Genomic DNA, 24,317 nt, shown 5'->3' on the forward strand with positions numbered 1-24,317 from the left:
ACAGTCCTGAAAAGACTGATAGGCCACGTTCAACTATTTGGCTTTAAAATATAATTGAGATTCAAATAGTGACAGGTTGCTAGCCCATCGCCTAAAAGAAGAATCCCAAGTTCATAAGCCTATCCCTTAGTCGCCTTTCACTACATCCATGGGAAAGAGATGGAGCGTGTTTATTCTTTTTTCTATTAGTGCCGGGAACCACAAAACGTGCCGTATATCAAAATAAACAAAAAAAGATTTTAATTCGTTGATTACAAATCTATTTCAATCTCAATTCTATCTTAAAGCCAAAATAGCTGAACGCGGCCAATCAGTCTTTTCAAGATTGTTGACTCTGACTACCCCGCAAGGGATATAGACGTGAACATATGTATGTATAACAATAAAATCAATCAGTAAAATATCAGCCAACATACCCGGCCTCCTGTAGGACACCAGCAGATAGAGCGCCAGCAGGCAGCCGATGGTGACGAGCGCGGTGATCCACGAGACGACGAACATGATGCCCACGCACACCAGCGACCCCGCCAGCGACAGCCACATGTTGTACAGCTGGCAAATAAATTAAAAAATTATCATTAATTATTCTCTTAGAATTAAACATACATACATACATATGGTCACGTCCATATCCCTTGCGGGGTAGACAGAGCCAACAGTCCTGAAAAGACGGAATGACCACGCTCAGCTATTTGGCTTAATGATAGAATTGAGATTCAAATAGTGACAGGTTGCTAGCCCATCGCCTAAAAAAGAATCCCAAGTTTGTAAGCCTACCCCTTAGTCGCCTTTTACGACATCCATGGGAAAGAGATGGAGTGGTCCTATTCTTTTTTGTATTGGTGCCAGAAACCACACGGCACTAGAATTATATAGGCCATATTTTTATAATTATCAAGGAAAATAAGAATAAAATCTTAAAATAAAGAGTAATTCAGTACACTATTTATTTCTAGAGAAATTTCTTCCAGCAGGTCCGCGACAGGAAAATGTAAAAGGCATTGGCTTGTGTACATAATTATTAAGATATAAACTAGTATATAATATACCTTAAACATATTATCATAAAATAAAAAATATCAAATCAAATAAACATATATGTACTACCATATCATACAATATATAAAAACAATGTACTTAACAAATTGTAAATATTACAATAAATAAATAGAACATAAATCAATCATTCTAGTTTGTTTGGTACAGTTGTCGAATTCTCGCCTCTGAGCCAAAAGGACTTGGGTCCGTTCCAGGGCAGGGGCATGATGGAAAAAAGGGCTTTATCTTATTAACCTGGGTCTTGGGTGTTATGCCTTTTTAATAAGTAGTTATTATAAAACAGTGTATCATTGAGTTGGTATCAAAAAATAAGCATAAATCGATCATTCTAGCTTGTTTGGTGTGGCCGATCGATAGGCTATTGATAGTTGCATAAAAGCGCTATCACTACACTATCGACAGGACTATCGATAGTGTAGTGATTCACTTACCCTGCATCTCCCAATTATCGGCTCTCAGACACACACGCTCACTTTCCACCATGGACAGCTGTCCAAATTCTATCATGGTGGTATATGTGCTAGACAAGACATATTACTTCCTTCTCTTTCACTCTTATATATATGCACATTCACTACATAAAGTATCAATACTATCTTAGTCTTCGATACTATTGTAACAAACTGAGCTATCGATACGAGTTCGTAGTATTGATAGCTCAGGTCGTTTTAAATTGTCACTAAACACCTGGGACGTTCTTCCTAAAAACCGTAACACGACGTTCCCCCTTGTAATTCAAGGAGGTATGAAAATGAAAAAAAAATGAAAAATATTTTATTTGGAAACAAAAACAAGTACAATAGGCTATTTTACACCATGTAAAAAAAAATATAAAATTCACGTATCTTATAGATTTTGTAAAAAATAAAATAAAAACATCGATCATTATTCATAAAAGTGCAATATGGATTTTATAATTCAATTTAAAAAATCCTCTTTTTTAATCTGTTCTTCAAAAGTCGAAAACGCTATCCGCCATGTTGGGTACTGACGTGACGTCATACTTTTAGTAAACAAATATCGAATCGAAAACATATTGATGATGTCAGGCTATGTTTATTTTGAAATTTTAAAATTTCTATCACGTTTTTGGGTTTTTACTCTTTAATAATTTAATAGAATCATGGAAGACGGTTTTGTGAAAGCAGACAATATAAATCTACCGAGGATTAATACGTTGATGGTGGCGAAATTGTTTCTCATTTTAATATCACTTGGCAGTGGAATCCACAATTTTTCTGGTGTTTTTATACTTGTATTCTTGCATTCAGGAACAAGACACCAACAATATGTATTGTAATTCATTATTACAAAAATCTTTTTACTTTAGTCTTACGTAGAGCCGTATTGTTTACTAAAAGTATGACGTCACGAGTCAAAACAGCATGGCGGATGGCGTTTTCGCGCGAAAATACAAAATCATAAATAATAAATCGTTTTAGAGCACTTTTCGGCTTCAAAAAATTTTAATAAAAATTCTATAGGTATAACACAGTCTCAGGATTGATTTAAAACAGTTTTCAAAAAAGAGTGTAATAGCCTATTTAAGTAACATAGGATAACGATGACATCTGCAGAAATTATGAAACTGTGTCGCAGATCTCAACGCCCACCTCCAGAAAACATTTATATAATGTGTTTCCTTAATCTTACTATCTCCATAGAACGGCTTGTTGTCCAGGGTAAAGTGGAAGGCTCTCGACCGCGCGGGAGGTCACCCATGCGATGGACCGACCAAATAAAGTCTGTGATTGGCGGCTCACTTAACGAGTGCAGCAGGATGACTTCCAGCTGGGAGAAATGGCGGGACATCGTAAGGCGCACATTGGCGCCCGCCTCCAACACTACATGATGACCACGACCACTCTGTCAAGAGTGACACGACTAAGAAGAATCTTACACTCTTCTTATATATACTCACTCTGAAAGTAGGCCGCCATCCGAGCGGTTTGGCGAGGCTCGCGTGGAACGTTGCGAAGTTGATGAGCGCGTACGCCGCCAGGAAGAAGTTGGAGATGAGCGGAGCGATCTGGTTCAAACCGCCTGCCGACGATACATCATCAGTTCATCATCATCAGATACGGGATTGGGGCAAAAAAAAACATAGCTATATTCTCCGTGTGGTTCCCGGCACTCACAAATAGGACCACTTCATATCTTTCCCGTGTTTGTCGTTAAAGGCTACTAACGGCGATATGCTTAAAAACTTGGGATACTTCATGAAGGCGATGTGCTAGCAACCTGTCACTATTTGGATCTGAATTCCATCTTAGAACAGCTGAACGTCGCCTATCAGTCTTGACAAGACTGCCGGCTCTGTCTACTCCGCAAGGGATAAACCCCCGCTTCTTCTGCACTGACGCTTTGGAAGCGACAGCAAAGTTAGTTCGAAGTAATTTATTTGACGTCAACCAATGTTGTGCAACCAAAAGATATGACAATTATTAAGTAGTATTGAAATGTCCCATAATCCTACAAATATTATAAATGCGAAAGTTTGTGAGTATGTCAGGATGTCAGTACGGATGTTTGTTACTGTTTCACGCAAAAACTGCTGAACCGATTACGATGAAATTTGGTATAGCTGAAGACCCAAAATAACATATAGTAACTTCCTATCTATCCCGGAGTTCCCGCGGGATTGATAACGTTTCCATGCGGACGAAGTCGCGGGCGGCCTCTAGTGATGAATAAAAGTTCAGAATTTGGACTTACCTATGAGTATGAAAGCGGTGGCTATGATGAAGGTCAACACATATCCTCTGACCGGCTCATTGTTGCTGCCGTAGCCTTTCGCGAAGAACTCCAGATATGGGTACAGTTTGTCCTGACATAGAGCCTGCAGAATACAAAAATACATACATAAACATATGTACATACATTAGTTCTACATTCATTCATGTTTTTTAATGTAGACAATGTGTGCATTCCCCCATGATTTAGATTTATGAGATCTATATTTGTATATTGACGTCGACGTTGAAAATGCTGCAGTGTAGATTGTTCCGCCGCTTCTTCTACACATGCGCTTTGGAAGCGGTAGTAGTTATAATTAGATTAAAGAGATGTGACGTCAATTGTCAAATCGTCAAGTGATACCTTGTATCCAATTTGGAAAATAAATCTACTTTTCTATACATAAAGTCACGTCTATATCACTTGCGATATAGACGACAACAGTCAACAGAGAGACAACAGTCTTGAAAGAAATGTTAGGCCACATTCAGCTGTTCGGCTTTATGATAGAATTGAGATTCAAACAATGACAGGTTGCTAGCCCATCGCCCGAAATGATTATCGTAAGTTTATAAGCCTTTAAGCTTTAAGCCTTAAGAATTCTGTTTTAAGGTGATGAGCAAGAAACCTTTCACTATTTGAATCATGAAGCCATGAACGTGGCCTATCAGTATTTTGGAGACATTCAGCTCTTTCTAACCCGCAAGAAATATAGACGTGGCTATATTTCTTTGTTCTATTCTTCTTTTCACGTATATATATATATATATATATATACACATGTCAAGTAATCATTATTCATAACATAACATAACATTTCATCACGCCTTTTTCCCGGAGTTGCAGGCAGAGACTACAAATATTACTCCTGTTAATCAATTTATTCACCTGTCAAAATATAAAAAAAATTAATAAATATATTCACCTGTCAAAAATTTAAAAAAAACAAGTATTTTCGCCGAATCACCTGAAACACTTTAGGCGCGGACACAAGCGACGCCAGCGCCGAGGAGAGCGTCGCGGCAAAACATCCGCCGTATATGAGCGGCCCGAAACCGGACACCAAGCGGATCACCTGGACGGGAAACATAATTATACATACATACATACATATACATAGAGTCACGTCTATATCCCTTACGAGGTAGACAGAGCCATACATACATACATACATATACATATAGTCATGTCTATATCCCTTACGGGGTAGACATACATATATATACATAGACTCATAGGCTAGCTAGGCTGGCTAGGCCGGGACAATAGTCCCGAAAAGACTGAATGGCCACATTCAGCTGCTCGGCTTAATGATGGAATTGAGATTCAAATAGTGACAGGTTGCTAGCCCATCACCTAGAAAAGAATCCCAAGTTTGTAAGCCTATCCCTTAGTCGCGTTTGACGACATCCATGGGAAAGAGATGGTGTTGTCCTATTCTTTTTTGTATTGGTGCCGGGAACCACACGGCACTGCCGGGAACCACACGGCACATTATATGTATGTGTTCACAATTACCTCATTGCTGTTCTGCAGACCATACAAACAGGTGGCGTTTTCTTTGCAATCGGCCACTGTCCAGTTGGCTATGTCGGCGACGTTGCCCGACGCGTCGCGGAGCACTGTCCACCCCGCTATTATGGCTATCACCAGGTAGGAGATCGTTGTTAACAGGATGGCTAGTAATGTGCCTTTGGGAATGGATTTTTGGGGGTCCTGCGAAATGAAATAAGTCCACGAATGAGAAATGAAACATTCATAATAAGTAAATTAGTTTGATAGAAAATATATATGTTTACTATATATATAATATATATACATAATATGTTTACTATAGACATAGACAACTTTGTCTATCGATAATAACGCACCTCTCTATAATCTCTATATTATAGAGACGTGCGTTACATACCTACAGCCAAATAGATATAATTTTTTTCATAAATATTTATCAAAATAGTAATGTAAATTGACGAAAAAGGTGGCAGATAAATTAATGATAAAATTGAGAATCTGTAAAACATAAGTGTATATATTTTTAAAAGGGTCCCCTAGGCCTATCAGTTTTCAAGACTGTTGGCTCTGTCCACCCCACAAGGGATACGGACGTGATTATGTGAATGTATGAATGTCCCTTAGGCCCATATTAATATTTAAACAATATTTTTTTCTTTACACCTAAACTGTTCCGGTTTTGGCATGGTCCAAGTGGAAGTATCCACTCCAACAATTTTGTATACAATTGGGTAAGTCAGGTTTTTAAACGAATCGACTTCATCTGATATCCGCAACTTTTACAGAGAAACCTAACCCATTCATATTGGATTATTGTTACACCATGCAGTTGTCTGAATGTGCAGGTGTTCACACTATGTTTCTTATAAATAAATAAATATATACGACCCAGGCCAATCAGAAAAAGCTGTTTTCTCATCATGCCTTGGCCGTGATTCGAACCCGGGACCTCCGGTGTCACAGACACACACATACTTAGTTGGAAGGATGGAAATTTTAATTTTTATTTTGTATTATTATCAACAAGTGTTAGTAATGTATGTTAAGAAAGAGTAGGGTTCTCTGACACAAGCATTATTTGCTTACTAGAGAGTCCTAACAATGTATCATTGTACACTTTGTTGTAAAAGAAATAAACGATTTTTTTTTTTTTATTTTACAGACAAGCATACAACCGCTGCGCCACAGAGGCCGTATAGGTAATAGGAATTTATACTGTCAAAATCTTTATATTATTTTTATAAACAAGGTGATTTAAAAAAAAGTTACTATAGGTACCTTAAGATCTCCAGATATGTTAGCGCCGGCCAATATGCCGGTGGCGGCCGGGAAGAATATGGAGAACACTGAGAAGAAATTGTGTTCCACGCCCTCGAAGTATCTGTAGTCGGGCCAAAGATTCTCTTGAAGGATTGTCACTGGAATAAAATTAATAAGTAAGAATTATTGGTTTATCATTCTACTGGGTTAGTTAATCAGTTGTCTGAGTTAGATGTGATCCACTTGTGATGTTCCAGTATTGGATAAGTCAAGTTTTTAGACGAAACGCCACCCGTCTGACCTCAAGATAAACAGTGGAACTTAAACAGTAGCGGGAGCGATGATTGATTGATGAAACAACACAGGTAATGAGGTACAAAGGCGGACTTATCCCTTAAGCAATCTCTTCCAGTCAACCTTAGGGTGGGAGGAAACTAAAAATAGTAAGGCGAAATGGCGCAGTAAGTATAAAATAAAATACAAACCACTTACTGTTACTTAGTGCCGTGTGGTTCCCGGCACCAATAAAAAAAAGAATAGGACCACTCCATCTCTTTCCCATGGATATCGAAAAGGTGACTAAGGGGTAGGCTTATAAACTTGGGATTCTTCTTTTAGGCGATGGACTAGCAACCTGTCACTATTTGAATCTCAATCCTATCTTAAAGCCAAATAGCTGAACGTGGCCTATCAGTCTTTACAAGACTGTAGGCTCTGTCTACCCCGCAGGGATATGGACGTGATTATATGTAGAAGAAGCGGCGGAACAAACTACACTGGAGCATTTTCATCGGACGTCAATTTACAAATATAGATCTCTTAAATCTAAATCGTAGACGAATGCACATTGTCTACATTAAAAAACATGAATGAATGTAGAACTAGCAGACTGTAGGCTCTGTCTACCCCGCAAGGGATATAGACGTGATTATATGTATGTATGTATGTATGCACTTACTGTTGTATCCGACGAAGCCTTGAGCCAATTCAAGGTCACTCTTGGGGCCAATCACAGAGCCTATACAGAAGTCAGCAATTGCAGCCAGTAGTATGACCAACAACACTATCTGTGCTTTCGCCTCCCATTCCATCCCCACCATCACTATTCCTGTGAGAAGAACTATAGTTATGCACCCGTAGATCGCTTGATCCTGGAACAAAAATGATGAATAATTTTAATTATAAGTGATTTTATGGCTGTTTTTTTATTTATTTAAACTTTATTGTACAGAATACAAATGTATGTATAGCACAATTGGCGGACTTAATGCTGGAAGCACTGTCTACCAGTCAACCATTGGGTCTGACAGAGAATATCAAGTGGGGTCAAACTAATATGTTTATACTTACAGAAAATACAAAATAAAATGATTATTACAAACATACATAAAAACTACAATAAATAAACAATACAATAGGTGCAGCGATTACCGAAATTAGTGGAAAGGCTTAGAGATAATAAAGACCCACTAACACTGTTATTTAAGCATTGGTGAAATTAAAGAATAAATAACTAAATAAGAGTTATGAATGTGGATGAAGTATGCAGAGATCGTGGCAAGTGGAAAAATGTAGTTTCTGCCTACCCCTTCAAGGAAAAGGCGTGATTTTATGTATGTATGTATGTATTAGGATATCTTCCAGTCAACAGCATAAGAAAAGATCACGAATTTAGTTTACGATACCGCGGCCTTGAGACTAATTCAAACAAACATAATCAAACCATGATATTGACCGTTTTGTTTATACTATCAAGTTTTTCATATAAACTGCACTTCAGAAATTCTAAACACGGGCGCATACGCACATCCTGGCGAATGGTCAGGTCAAGAGCTTTCTTAAAGAGAGCGATGAATGTGAATATAGCGAAGAACTGTACAGGGATCGTGGCAAGTGGAAAGACTAACTCTCCGGGATAGATTTAAGTTACGTTTGCGCAAGTCGCGCTTTTGTAATAAAGAAAATGTTTGTTACTCATAACAAAGAAGTAAAGAACATTGCTGATGCTAAACACTGTTATTTTTCAAAGTTATACATACATACTATGACTAATACTGGGAATTACAAGACGATTTTGCCAATTTATTCTATCAATACATAAATATAATCACGTCTATATCCCTAGCGGGGTAAGCAGAGCTAACAGTCTTGAAGACTGAAAGGTCACGTTTTGCTTTATGGCTTCATGAATTGAAACTCAAACAGTGACAGGTTACTAGTCCATCGCCTAAAAGAAGAATCCCAAGTTTATAAGCTTATTCCTTAATCGCCTTTTATGTCATCCATGGGAAAGTGATGGAGTGGTCCAATTCTTTTTAAAATCGGTGCCGGGAATAACACGGCAAATGATGAGTCATGATGTAAAGAAAACCACGTGATAAATCCGATTGTTTGTCACAAAGTCACGCTCTTCCACTAAGTAGCGGCATATTTGGACGCGCACCATCGTTCATATCAACACTTACGAAGGCGATATAAGGACTCATGTTCATTCTAAAGAGCATAAATGTTACATTGTAAATACTTAACGGTAAAACGATGAGGCGTATATGTTTTGTTTAAACAAAAAAAAGGTGTGGTTTTCAGCACTTTAGAATAGAACCACTCTCTTTCCGATGGATGTCGTGAAAGGCGAGTAAGGGATAGGCTATATGAAAAAAATTGGGATTCCACTCGTAGGCGATGGGCTGGCGGCCTGTCACTATTTGAATCTCAATTCCATCATAAACCCGTACTTACAGCTGAATGTGGCCTTTCACTCTTTTTAGTCTTTACAGGACTGTTGGCTCTATCTACCCCGCGAGGGATGTAGACGTGACTATATCCCTCGATATGTATGTCTGTATATACAAAAACAAGCTATGATTTTTATACATATATCTTGAGATAAATGACTTTAAATACTTAGTTATAGATTTCGACACACTGACTAAGCTTTAGAAACAAAAGAACAAATCTATTTTAAGCTAGAATCTGGGTAAAAACCCACCTAAACTTACCTAGTCAAATCACCTAGGTTATGTAGTCAACTAAGGATGCAACATAATGATAATGACGAGAGACAAAGGATGGACCTGTCAATTCTTTAAAGACACATACATACATATAATCACGCCTATATCCCTTGCGGGGTAGACAGAGCCAACAGTCTCAAAAAGACTGATAGGCTACGTTCAGCTATTTGGCTTTAAGATAGAATTGAGATTCAAATAGTGACAGGTTGTTAGCCCATCGCCTAAAAGAAGAATCCCAAGTTTATAAGCCTACCCCTCAGTCGCCTTTTACGACATCCATGGGAGCGAGATGGAGTGGTCCTATTCTTTTTTGTATTGGTACCGGGAACCACAAGGCACACACAAAAGTCGATCTGGGTAAAAACCTACCTAAACTTACCTAGTCAAATCACATAGTTTATGTAGTCAACTAAGGATGCAACATAATGATAATGACGAGAGACAAAGGAGGGGCATGTCAATTCTTTAAATCTAATATATTTAAACAAGCAATTCTTGCATATAAGTATATATAATATAATCAGGATCTCGGAAACGGCTCCAACGATTTTCATGAAAGTTACAGATTAGAGGTTTTTCGGCTCAAGGAATCGATTTATCAAGGTCCTAGGTTCGAGGAAAGCTCGGTTCCCAAGATATATAAACATTTCAAAAACCGCGTTTTAAGAAACTATATCAGCGCCATCTCTGGTAGACCGAGCAAAGCTCGGTCAACCGGGTACTATATATTAACACTTACCCAACTCTTGCTGACCATATACGCCGTCTCCGGTATGAGGGTAATCAGTGACTCCCCAAACCCGACCACGTACATAGCGCACGCTACGGCGTTGGCCATTGAGAAGATCAGCCCGATTGACCCGCCGAACTCAGGGCCCAGAGATCGGGATATCATGTAGTATGTGCCGCCTGAAAAAATTATCTACATTTAGATTCTATATTGTGTATAGAGCTGTGTGGTTCCCGGCACAAATAAAAAAAAAACTACTCCATCTGTCACTGTCATCCCATGGATATTGTAAAAGGCGACTAAGGTATAGGCTTAAGTATAAACTTGGGATTCTTCTTTTAAGGCGACGGGCTAGCAACCTGTCACTATTTGAATCTCAATTATTTTTTTAACCCACACAGATGAACGTAGTCTTTCAGTATTCTCAAGACTATTGACTATATTTACCACGCAAGGATTATAGACGTATCTAATTATATGTATGTCACCATTTGGTATCGTTTTACGACATCCTTGGGAAAGATATGGAGTGTGCCTATACTAAAGTGGCGAGAACCACTGTTAAAGACGGTAAAGCACTCTTTAAAAGTAAAACTTAGATATGGAAATAAACTGGGGATGCTCTTGGGATTAAGTAAAACTGCACTTTGGTTTAACTTTAAATATGCACTGTAATAAACCGCTGAACTTATTTGATTTGATTTGTACTAGATATTGTTCATTGTAAAAAAAAATTAAGCACACTTAAAAAATTTCTTTTTCTTTTTTTTAACTGGCCAGTTATGACACATTCTGAATAAAATAGAAAAAAGGTCGCACAATACAAATTATATTGAACAACCACATGGTCAAAAAGAACAAAAGAATTTAACATACCTACATATTAAAAGATGAAAAAGAGAAAGCAATGAAATCTAATTATTTTAAATTTCCCTATTGTTTCTCGTGACATCCCACTATTTCGCAGTCCCACATATTGGAAAGCTGTTATGTTATGTGCAAAGGGTCACTGCACTTAACGGATTGACAGAATGATAGAATACCTACTCACTATGCAAATGTGTATCTTACGTGTCGAAGAGGCGTGGGTGCGACCCACAAGATAAATGGATTAAATTTGATACAATTTTGTTTGTACATACTTTCATTTCTTACATTAATTCATATACCTAATTACGTCTATATCCCTTGTGGAGTAAACAGAGCTAACAGGCTTGATAAGACTGAAATACCACGTACAGTTGACTTAATGATAGTTTCTGTCTGTATGTAAGCGCTATCTCGTAAAGTCGTGAACAGATTTTATGCCTGTTTGCAATGTTGCCAAAATGATTATCTGAATAGAGATCTAGTTTATACATACATACATACATATGGTCACGTCTATATCCCTTGCGGGGTAGACAGAGCCAACAGTCTTGAAAAGACTGAATTGCCACGTTCAGCTATTTGGCTTAATGATAGAATTGAGATTCAAATAGTGACAGGTTGCTAGCCAATCGCCTAAAAAAGAATCCCAAGTTTGTAAGCCTATCCCTTAGTCGCCTTTTACGACATCCATGGGAAAGAGATGGAGTGGTCCTATTCTTCTTTGTATTGGTGCCGGGAACCACACGGCACTAGTTCTATCTAGTTTAGATATATATAAATACTGCCTGTTCGAAGCCGGGGCGGGTCGCTAGTTCCTAATAAAAAGAATATTATTGTATTGGTACTCACCTCCTTTGATGACACCGTTGGTGCTAATGGCGGACATGGAGAGCGCCGTAATAGTGGTCACCACTGACGTCGTCATGATCAGCACGATTGACTGCACTGCCGGCAAAAAATGGCTTATTTATATACATACATATACTTAGCAAAGATTGAACCGTATTGATCAGAGTGACTATGGACAAGTCGTTAAGATATCTGAAAGAAAAAAAAAAATAATCCATACAAATTCCTCACCATGGTAAAATCGGAAGAGATGAAGCTAGGGATTGTTTAAATTTCAATAACATACATACTAATGGTCACGTCGCCCTTGCGGGGTAGACAGAGCAATTTCAATTAACTTTTATTTAAACACTTACCAATACCAGCTTGGCCCACCACCCAAGAGAGGCGCAGAAACAGCATCACCCCCCATATGTTGAGTAGACACCGCATCAGGACACCCTTGATCCAACCGAACTTGACCTGCGAACTCCCCATCGCTGGTGACACGAGATCCTTCTCCAACGTTTGGCCTGGCTGAGAATAGTATGAACTTCAGTTTCATAAAAACACACACTTATATACATATATATGAAGATTAATTTAGTTGGGATCACATCTTTATTACGGGAATGGTCTAGCCTTGAATTCTTAGTTCAAACGATGGGCTAGCAACCTGTCACTCCGTAGAGCTGTACATGGCCTTTCAGACTTTTCAATATTGTTGGTTCTGTCTACCCCGTAAGGCATAAAGACCCGATTGTATGTATAAATCTCTCTGCTTTACCATTACTGAACAAAAGTTCACATTTATCCACCAAACAAATATGTATAACGTTCATAGCATACAAACATGATCTTACCTCTTTGCATTTTATAACACTCCATCTCTATCCCAATGGATGTCGTTAAAGACGACTAAGGGATAGGCTTATAAATATTTTCACTTTTTAAATCTCAATTCTATCATTAAGTCAAACAGCTCTGTGTGGCCTATCAGTCTTTTCAAGACTATTGGCTCTGTCTGCCCCGCAAGGGATATAGACGTGATTCTATGTATGTATAACACTAACATATAATCGTAAAACTTAACGATCAAGTTAAATAATAAAACTTATTTATCACAAGTAATAAAAATTAAATTAATTTAGAAATAAACAACATCAGGAAAATTCAATGACACCAATGCATAAATTCATTAAATTGTTGCCAGCCTTTCGGACACATTGACGCGTTGAAAACAAAAAAAAATGTGTTTTTGAGTGGTGAAGTAATAAAGTAAATGATAACATATGAAAAAATGGATTTTTTGAAACAATTTCTTTGCTAGTTAGGTTTGTGTGCCAAAAGACGAATGATCACAATTTAATTTGGTTCAAAACATGGTTACGCATAGCGTTAACAATTGATTATTTATGGTGCTAACAGTATTTTTTTTTTTTATATAAAGCAACATTCCTACTTCATACCTACTAGGATTATATAATATTGTGAACTTTATTGTTTTAATTTTTTTTTAATTTCCATTAGGTTGTAGCTTAGAATAGGTCAACTAAATATCTTCCTTTGGTTATCGTAGTGGGCGATTTAAGAACAGAAGTTATAAGTTCGCTGAAGAGGTATTACCTCAGTGGTGTAGGTACTTAGCAAGAAGTGTATAATATTTTATTGCTGTCGATAAACCAATAATTATGATAACTATAATTACAAACAAAAAAAGCTACTCGACTCGATTTTCTGGAAATTCCAGAAAATAATTCCAATTCCAAAAAAGCAAAAGCCAAAAATAAATATTATTGTTTACATTTGGAACATCTCAGGGACGCGATGACGTAGGTAAATGCCAATGAGCATGTTATAATCATAAATGTGTCGCAATACCGACTGACTAAATGCCGTTGTAATTAACTAATTAGGACCTAGAGATCGGGACCCCGCGACCTGTGCGTCAAACGCATAGTTAACCTCTTGATGGGCGCAATTGATCGAAATAGACCTTATGCCGTCTCCTATCGGCGGATATCCGAGACCTTGAATGTCTTCGGAAATGCAGAAAAATTGTAGATACGGCATCTATTTTTCTATTACCTATACAAACATGTATACACAAAGAGGAAGAGGCCGCCCGCCATCGACCTGGTGGTCAAATATCCAAAAGGATCTCAAGCAAGCCCAGCTGCCAGAATCGACAACCCAAGACCAAATGTCTTGGCGCAGAAAAGTGAGTGAGAATACATGTATAAATGCTACCCGTGCGAAGCCAAGACGGTTCGCTAATTATAATAATATTAAATTTTGTAATATACAATTATTTCGGAAACAAAGTTTTATTGTTCAGAAGCCATCAGCTGAACGAGACTTTTCGAGACTGTTGGCTCTGTACATCCTAAGAGGCAAAGACCTCATTTAAGTAACGATTGTAAAAATTACAAGAACCCATAAGATGATCCATAGATAAATGTATACAACCATAAACTGCCAAGTACCTACAACAACAGTACGAACATATTTACCGTTACCGGTAATTGTCTAATCGCCCTTGTTCATCAACAGATGTAAAGACGTACTTTTGTTGACACAAGTGCTTGCAAGAGTACGTACCTACATTAAGTTAGTCGGCATGGAACTCTATGACTCGGTTATAGAGGGGATTATGGATTAATGTGCTGTTATCTGTAGGTTTATTTTCCAATTTTACGTAACCTTTTGACCGAGGCGTGTATTTATTTATTTAGGGTTATATGATTTTCAAAACCATATCTACTTTGCTTTTTCTATTGGTGCCGTGTGGTACCCGACTTCCTCATTTAGGCGATGGGCTATCGACCTGTCACTATTTGAATCTCAATTCTATAACTAAGCCTAACAGCTGATGGTAGCCTATCAGTCTTTTCAAGACTGTTGGCTCTGGTTACCCCGCAAGGGACATACACATGATTATTATGTATGTAGACAGAATTGTTTACACTTTTCGCACATGTAAAACATTATACGTATTGATTGATTGATAAGCTGATAAGTCAGCACTTACCTTCCTAGACAGGGAGGCGTTGTGAAGCTCGTCAAGGGTGGGTCTCGGCGCCGCATGTAAGGACAGCACATTCCGATAATTGTCCAACCTGGGTAATGCTTCCCGGGTGAAATGTCTGCGAACAAAAATACCACCAAATGTTGGCCATTTTCTTTTTTGGTTAGATATCAAACCAGAATAAAATCCACATTCGCATCTCAAAATTCAAAATTTTTATTCATTACTACAGGATACTATATATCGCTTAATAATTGTCAAAACGTATGGTTTAACAACATTAGTTGACGTCAAATAAATTACTTAAAACTAAGTTTACTGCCGCTTCCAAGGCGTCAGTGCAGAAGAAGCGGTAACAAACTGCATCTGATTTTCAAAGACCAGCTCTGAACGTTTATTAAAGGGATACTATTATTCTTAATTACATTAGATTACATTACTTTTCTTAATTAGTGACAGGTTGCTAGCCCATCGTCTACAAGAGGAATCTCAAGTTTATAAGCCTATTCCTTCATCGCCTTACCTATACGACATCCACAGAAAAGATATGGATTGATTCTGTTCTAAAGCGCCGGTAACCACACGGAAATTTACTAAATAAATAAATTAATGACTTAAGTACCTCAAATGCCGTGTGGTTCCCGGTACCAATACAAAAAAGGACCACTCCATCTCTTTCCCATGGATGTCGTAAAAGGCGACTAAGGGATAGGCTTACAAACTTGGGATTCTTTTTTTAGGCGATGGGTTAGCAACCTGTCACTATTTGAATCTCAATTCTATTCTGCCTACCCCTCCGGGAAAGAGGCGTTATTTTATGTATGTATGTAATTCTATCATTAAGCCAAATAGCTGAACGTGGCCATTCAGTCTTTTCAAGACTGTTGGCTCTGTCTATCCCGCAAGGGATTTAGACGTGACCATATGTATGTATGTATGTAGTACCTAAAACTCTTTCCATATTTAGTGTCCGTAGCTGTGAGCGGGTCATCGCTCTCCATGCCTGAACCCTCGGAGTCTTCCGTCGCGTTGCTGTCCTGTCTGTTATCCTCCATCTACGAAAGAGACAATGGTGTTTAGATAGGTAGGTAGATATAACACGTCTACCGTCGCCAAGTCGAGCGCGAATATCACTCACAGAGATAGGTACTCAATTCAATTCAAATTTCTTTATTTTTCTCCACAATCTAAACATGACAAGTGGAAAGAGGTAGTCTCTGCCTACCCCTCCGGGAAAGAGGCGCGATTTTTATGTATGTATGTATGTATCTAAACATGACACGGACTTATAGTAAAAGTTACATGGTTTAACTTATTTCAGATTGTGAGAGACTTGTATCTGAACTAAGTAAAGCTCGTATATCAGTGCACCAGCCTCTCCCAACGAGGTGTATACATATGTTAACGGAAATGTATAAAATCTAGGAATTGCATACAACTCCTAGGAAATGTATACAATTCCGATGCTAATTAGGAAATGTTTAAAATATTGTTTTAAAAATTATTATATAATTAAAATACATATCCTGGGAGATGTAAATATTTCCTAGAAATTGTATATAATTCCTATATCGCATTAGGAAATGTATAAAAAGAAGGCTTTCGTAATAAAACACCTTGTTAAAATGAGAATTATATTTTTAGGGTTAGGTTAGTTTATTTTTAAAGAAATAATAATTGCTTAGAGTTAAACACTGACGATATAATAAGCTTTACAACGATACCCTTTTTTATGTTGCCCTATTTCTAGCTGTTTTTTTGCCGTGGAAACTTCTTCTATTAACTCTTTGTAACGTTCATCTTCGATATAAGCGGTGTTCTTAGCGTTTGTTAACATTCTAAATGATGCCCCTCTCCCCGCTAATCCCGCGTACCACCACGGGTTTTACATTTCCGATTGCTATTTAGGAAATGTATAGATTTCCTAGGAAATGTGTCTAATATAATTTATTTCACACATTTCCGGGCTATTTTAGGAATTACATACATTTCCTAGGAATTGTATACAATGACGGATTACATACATTTCCGTTAACATATACACGAAACTCAGTAGACCAATGGCCCCGATAATTGAAGGCCCTGCTCAGCTAGGAAGGGTTATTAATAAAGTTGAGACTCAAATAGTGAGCGGATAGATTACTATTAGCAGGCCATTAGCTAAAAGAATCCCAAAATTTTAGGCATATCCATTGAAGATTTTAAATAAAAGAAAAGAACATACATACATACATATAATCACGTCTATATCCCTTGCGGGGTAGACAGAGCCAACAGTCTCGATAATACTGATAGGCAACGTTCAGCTGTTTGGCTTAATGATAGCATTGAGATTCATATAAAATGACAGGTTGCTGTTGTTGTTGACAGCTAGAAGAAAAGAAACTATGAACTGTGTAAACTATGTTATTTTTTCGCTACAAAACCAGGAGAAGTCCGTAATTATTATAAAAGGTAGATATTGTTTACCGCCGTACAGAATAGGATCACTCCATCCCTATCCCATGGATGTCGTAAACGGCGGCTAAGGGATAGGCTTATAAACTTGGAATTTCTCCTGCAGGCGATGGGCTAGCAACCTGTCACTATTTTAATCTCAATTCCATCATCGAGCCATACAGCTGAGCGTGGCCTTTCAGTATTTTCAAGACTTCAGACTGTGGGCTCTGTCTACCCCGCAAGGGATATAGACGTAAATATATGTATGTATGTATTACCTGTGTACAGACAATTTAAAAAAAAACCTAGTTACAATAATTTTGTATTTATATAAACATTGTTACGCAGTTTTACAAGGACCTTTTAATAAGTACCTATCTTATCGGCCTGTTTCGGCGGTCGTTAAATGAGTATTCACGATTTTCAATCTATGTATTTACATATGTCACCATGAAATACTCATTTGCATACCTACGTTTCGGACCCGAATCAATAATAAAACCATACGCATACAAATTTAAGACAATTGCCTCCCATTTTCATACGAAAGAATTCTTGTATTGTGAATAGCTTGTTGCTTGACTTTAAAATTATTTTGGCGCGAAATATTAGTCATGTTCTTTGGAATCAAGATTAAAATTCATTTAAATTTAGATATTATGAGTAACTAGCTGTGCCCGCGACTTTGTCCGCGTGGAATAGTTATTTTAGACATCATTGAAGCCCTCTAGGATAAATAATTTTCCCCGTTGTTTTTTCACATTTTCCATTATTTCTTTGCTCCTTACAGTTGCAGCGTGATGTTATACAGCCGAAGCGCTCTCGCGAGTGAGAGTGGCAACATTTTCAACATTCAAATTACCAATAAAAAAAAATAATAATACCTAGTTACTTACTCTATAATTAAATTTGTAAATGGAATACTCCCTAAATGGTCCGCATGCGACAACGTGCCCAAATGGCTGGTAGCAATGTCAATGCTTATTCTTTGACCAAATAAATTTCCAGCCATCTGGTGACGGGATACCTCTATCAGCCTCCAAGGGAAAACGTTAAAAAGCTGATGGGCCCCACGGATCCAAGGTTAATGAAATGTATGATTGTATGAAAAAAAAATTAAGCCAAACAGCTGAACGTGGCCTATTAGTCTTTTCAAGACTGTTGGCTCTGTCTACCCCGCAAGGAATATAGACGTGATAACATGTTTGTACGAGATATATGTTTAAGTATGTAGATCAGTAACCTCGTGGGAATGTTATAGTAAACAACAGTATAGTGTTTCCGTTTCCGGTAGCTTTTCATTCAATTCGTCATAGATTTTGGCAAAGATACGAAGAGGAAATACTCATGGTCTGTTCAGCTAAACTATGATAAATGAGTCAGAGTATGAATTACGATTGTGAATCTCATACAGGGGCAAATATAATTATTTTGTCTTAAATAAATCAAATTAAAAAAAATTCAGAATTCAAAATTTTTATTCATTATTATGGGATTAATTTTATAAATGAATAATTATGGAATAGTTATTATGGACTACATTGGAGCCCTCAAGGATGAAAACGTTTCCCCGTTTTTTTTCACATTTTCCATTATTTCTTTGCTCCTTATAGTTGCAGCGTGATGTTATATAGCCTAAAGCCTTCCTCGATAAATGGTCTATTCTAAATAATTTTCATTCAATTCGGACCAGTAGTTCCTGAGATTAAACAAGCAAACTCTTCAGCTTTATAATTTTATAGTATATAGTATATGTAGATAACTTTGATGATCAGTAAATTATCTGTACCGCAGCGGCACACCGCTAATTTAATATTCAAAAGTTAAAGTTTCACTACGAATATCAACCAATGAAGGTAGATACCTCTTAAGTACCTCAGTATTGGAGGCGTACGCGTATATAGTACGTCGCGAGTGACTCATTTGGGTTGTAATTGAGAGGTATTTATTATTGCCACGCTTAGTTAACCTAAAGATTTACAGCCACGGTGTTAGGAAGGCATACAGCGGGTGATCTTCAAAACTAGCAATCCTACTAATATTATAAATGCGAAACTTTGTGAGTATGTCAGGATGTCAGTATGCATGTTTGTTACTCTTTCACGAAGAATCGATTACGATGAAATTTGGTATGTAGGTAGCTGAAGACCCAGAATAACGTATAGGCTACTTTAACCCGGATTTCCCGTGGGATTGATAGGGTTTCTATGCGGACGAAGTCGCGGGCAGCCTCAAGTGTTTCATAAACGTATTCGGGGTTCGATACTCGGAAGAACGTATCTACCTCCCCTGAAACTTATTAGTTAAATTGTACCCCAGGCATTTATGAAAGCTATAGGACAGTGCCGTGTGGTCCCGGCACCAATAAAAAAAAGGCATAGGATCACTCCATCTCGTTCCCATGGATGTTCTCCACGTAACGCTTGATAAATATCGATGCAGTGAACGGCCCGATCCACAATTTTACACTCGCACGCATCGTTTGTGGAGGTTTTAATATTTTTTTAACAGCTTTAATGATCTTGTATTCCACAAGTCGCCTTTTACGGCATCCACTTGCTTATTGCAATCCTGTTCTGCTCAACCGGAATGCACGCTAACTGAAAGATGTTGTACCTTTACGTTTTTATACTACAATTTATTTAATATTCATATGTACGTGAATGATAAGATGCCTCATTCACAATCTTCGACGAATAAAGTTGCAAAATAGTCTTTCTGGTGACAGGAAAGGATCGAAAATGCCTTGGGCCACCAATCTAAATATAGCGCCGCTCACGCACGCGGCTCATACGTAACTTTTGAAGGAGTTATTTTTACTTCGCTTTATGAGGATGTATCATTTTAATACTGGACAAGACATTCGGGTAGCCAGAAATTAATTTTGGCGAAGTAATAAATGAGGTGTTTTGACTAAATAGAAAAAAAAACTGCACGTGCCAGTTGTCATAAACATTGGTTAAAAAGGATTGCAAGATGCTCCGCTTCATTCCACTGACAAGAGCTAATGTTTAAATAAAAGAAGAAATTGTCCTACATGTTTAAATAATAGACAATGGTAAAGAAATTAAAATAAAGCAATAACTATAAGAAATGCAGTGGAAGTCTGCAAATATTTAGAGATTAAGGCAAACCCGAGATTATAATTCCAGTCAAGGTCTATTAGGTTAGGTCTATGCCCATTTGATAAGCCTGTTTGTTGAATTTAAGATAAGTCAATAAGACATTGCCCGAGTTACATTTTTTTTCTAAACGCAGGCAATGAAATTCAAGTTAGTACCTACCTAAAAAAAAATTATGAATATCAAAGCGAATATTTATACCTCTAAATAAAACAGGTATTTAATGCGAACGTGACGTACCTTTATTTTATCTCTGACGTTTCATACGGGTTTAATATCTGTATTATTTATAAATAGTATAAAGCCACGCGAAACTTTACAATCAATTTAAAGTGAATATATTTTCAGCTTGAATATATAAGCTTGCTTGATAATATGTAATAGTTACTAAGAAAACCATAAACTTGACGGAGCGCTAAGTTACTTAATGTTAGTAGGTAGTTAAGTAGGTTTAAAATTTAATTATTTTACAAATAAGGCTCAAGCATTAATCATAAAGTTATATGTTAATATACCAAAAAATAATAGTTTAAAAAAAACTAAAAAACTACGCTTTTATTGCTAATCAAACTAAAAAATAGAAAATAAAAATTAATGACAAAGGAATTCAGTAGTAGCAAGTCGAACAATCAGTTATAGTCAGTTGTAGTAGTAATTACCTCGGATTAAAATTATAACAAAATTAAATTTATAAACAAAACAATTTAAATCAGAGTAAAAAGCGTGGGGTGCCTGATGTAGTAAATATTAAAATCATTCTATTAGCATATATTTATGACAAGAGAGTTATGAAAATGAAGTAAAATGCACCCCACGCTTTTTACTCTGATTTAAATTGTTTTGTTTATAAATTTAATTTTGTTATAATTTTAATCCGAGGTAATTACTACTACAACTGACTATAACTGATTGTTCGACTTGCTACTACTGAATTCCTTTGTCATTAATTTTTATTTTCTATTTTTTAGTTTGATTAGCAATAAAAGCGTAGTTTTTTTTAAACTATTATTTATTTTCTATTTTTTAGTTCGATTTGCAATAAAACGCGTAGTTTTTTAGTTTTTTTATACAATTATTTTATGGAAGTTAACACTTCTAGTATAACTATCATACTAGAAAAGACTTTTGCAACCATGCGCCCATCGCCGGAGGTTTTCACAACTAACTTTCTTAAAGTTATATGTGGCCTGATTGGATTAAATTTCATAATATTCTCATAATGATGATTCTTTTTTAGGCGATGGGCTTGCAACCTGTCACTATTTGAATCTCAATTCTATCTTAAAGCCAAATAGCTGAACGTAGCCTATCAGTCTTTACAAGACTGTTGGCTCTGTCTACCCCGCAAGGGATATAGACGTGATTATATGTATGTATGATGATTGTTAAACCCAGTTGAAAAGAATTTTATAGTGATAAATCACTGTTAATAATATTTTTGACTATCCAGCAAACATAATAATTTTCGATTGTGGCCTTGCCAGGAATCAAACCACAAGATTAAGAGGCAGATTGATACAGGAACAAAAATATTTCAAACATACCTCCACTGCCTTTACAACCAGGAACGCAACAATGTTTATCTGAAGACATCGTGGCACTTTCGTTGTAAAACTGTCTTTCACAAAAACAAACACAAACTTGGGACTCCTATCTCAAATAATCAGGTACTTTTTACAGGAGTCCTATCTCAAAATATCTGCACAACACAGTGAACACAGTCAGAGTCCAATCTCAGATGATAAAATCACACGAATATCCGGAAGAACAAAGCTCGACTCAACGGAAGATTCCAGACTACAAATAACGACAAGTTATCAGCACAAAACAAAGTGCAAATAGGTAAATACACAGGCACCGGTATTAAAAAACAGAAAGAAAGTTTACAGGTTTTCTAATCGAATTCGAAACTTACTGCAAAACTTATTTGACATAAATAAATGTCACTCATTTCTTAAACGAGTATTACAGTGTTGCTATTATAAATAGGCAAAAGATACCTAATGTTAATTCAAGAATTGCATTAATATGTTAAATACGTATTAAATATCACAAAGTTCTGTAGGTAGTAACTTTATTCTTGTATTGTTGTAAATTTAGTTGTTCAATTTTCATTTATTACTTTTGTTTTATTACTTATATATTTTTTATTGTTTTAAAATATTCTACTAATTCTACTATGGTTTCTAATGGTAATTCTAAATGGAGCAATGCGATGAAATAAAGAAGCCTCAGGTAAATAGTAACATTATATGGAAATATATTACATCTCTTTTTGACTCATTATACGTCAGAACTTCTTGGTTTCTTGTATGGAGATTACTGGCACTGGTGCTATCTCTGTCTCTCTTACTCTCATACGAAGGATCTAAAAATGAATTTATTAATCCTGGCAGTTTTAATAAGGATAATGAGAAACTCTTATCAAAATATTGCATTGTCATCGGTCCTTGATACGTGTGCAAAGTTCCAAGTTGATCAGACGTTTAGAAATCAGTGAAAATTAAGCTCAAAGATTCCGTTACATACATACATACATACATACAACCCAAGCTAATAAAAGCGTAGTAAAAAAGCGTAAATTTCTTTTTGTTTAAAATTCGATTCGCTTCAAAGTTGCTAAGATATTACGAAACTGCGTTGTTTCATATGCATCGCCCATTCCAATTCAGATACTATGACGACATCTACAACAGCTTTATAATTCCTGTCCAGAATAACTCCTTTCGATTTCTACACGGTATGATTGGCATAATTCTCAGGCTGAAACAGATTTTTGGACTCAAAGCCTTACACAGAACATTCGTAAGGGTTTTTAGTCAATGGAAATTGAAATTATGTGAAGGCGACCGATAGTTTCTATAAAAGCTTTAATCGATCGACGAGTCAAGAGATTACGCCAAAATATGGCATCATCATCATCGTTCATCATCATTATTTTAATTTCATCCCACCCTAAAGTTGACTGGAAGGGAGGTCAGGGCATGATGAGAAACCTGTTTAGTAGTATTAGTCTGGGTCTTGGATGTTCATCTATATATAAGTATTTATTCTTAAATATAGTATCGTTGAGTTAGTAGCTCGTAACACAAGTTTCGAACTTACTTCGAGGCTAACTCATCTGTGTAATTTGTCCCATATATGTATATTTATATTTATCTTTCAATATAACTGAGTGTAGTAATAACTGAGCGTGGCCTATCAGTCTTATCAAGACTGTTGGCTCTGTCTGCCCCACAAGGGATATAGACGTGACCATATGTATGTATGTATCTTTCAATAATCTAGGATTGGGTTTTAACACAAAAATACTAAGGTTCCTTAAAGAAGCAAATCGTCCACGTATCTACTCGTAGTACTGACAGACCTTTAAAATTTTCCAAGGTATGACGCAACGCTACCAGGAGCTCAGAAGCCATAAGGAGAGGAACCCAAGACGAGGCTATAGGAAGCCACCGCCGGCCTGCACTTATCCAATTCACCGCTATTATGATTTATTGGAGCGCCCAAGCAGGCGCCTGACCTAGACCGCTGAAACGTTTGTGGTACGAATGCGGGCGTTTTACGACTTTTTCTTAACAGGTACATTGCTATTTCATCGTTTATTACAAAGCTAGATTTTACCTGCAGCTTCGCCTGCGCAAATTTAGCGCCACCAACAAAAGCAAATCCCACGGGAACTAATTTTTACCTGGATGAAAAGTAACCCTTGTACT

The 24,317-nt window shown here is 36.9% G+C and overlaps 1 protein-coding gene across 1 annotated transcript in view; it reads right to left on the reverse strand.

The window, feature by feature from the left end:
* The window catches only part of LOC106138925 (bumetanide-sensitive sodium-(potassium)-chloride cotransporter), a 45,775-nt gene that overhangs the window by 13,613 nt on the left and 7,845 nt on the right, over window positions 1-24,317 (reverse strand). Inside the window, exons 2-13 of the mRNA XM_060948535.1 lie at window positions 15,986-16,095; window positions 15,044-15,158; window positions 12,390-12,549; window positions 12,034-12,129; window positions 10,324-10,493; window positions 7,529-7,721; window positions 6,589-6,728; window positions 5,314-5,511; window positions 4,763-4,870; window positions 3,775-3,898; window positions 2,981-3,102; window positions 417-552 (exon numbers count right to left, since the gene is read on the reverse strand). Coding sequence (XP_060804518.1) covers window positions 417-552; window positions 2,981-3,102; window positions 3,775-3,898; window positions 4,763-4,870; window positions 5,314-5,511; window positions 6,589-6,728; window positions 7,529-7,721; window positions 10,324-10,493; window positions 12,034-12,129; window positions 12,390-12,549; window positions 15,044-15,158; window positions 15,986-16,095 — 1,672 coding nt within the window. The remainder of the gene's footprint in view (window positions 1-416; window positions 553-2,980; window positions 3,103-3,774; window positions 3,899-4,762; window positions 4,871-5,313; window positions 5,512-6,588; window positions 6,729-7,528; window positions 7,722-10,323; window positions 10,494-12,033; window positions 12,130-12,389; window positions 12,550-15,043; window positions 15,159-15,985; window positions 16,096-24,317) is intronic.

This window comes from Amyelois transitella, chromosome 16 (assembly GCF_032362555.1).
Source record: "Amyelois transitella isolate CPQ chromosome 16, ilAmyTran1.1, whole genome shotgun sequence".
Lineage (NCBI taxonomy): Eukaryota > Metazoa > Arthropoda > Insecta > Lepidoptera > Pyralidae > Amyelois > Amyelois transitella.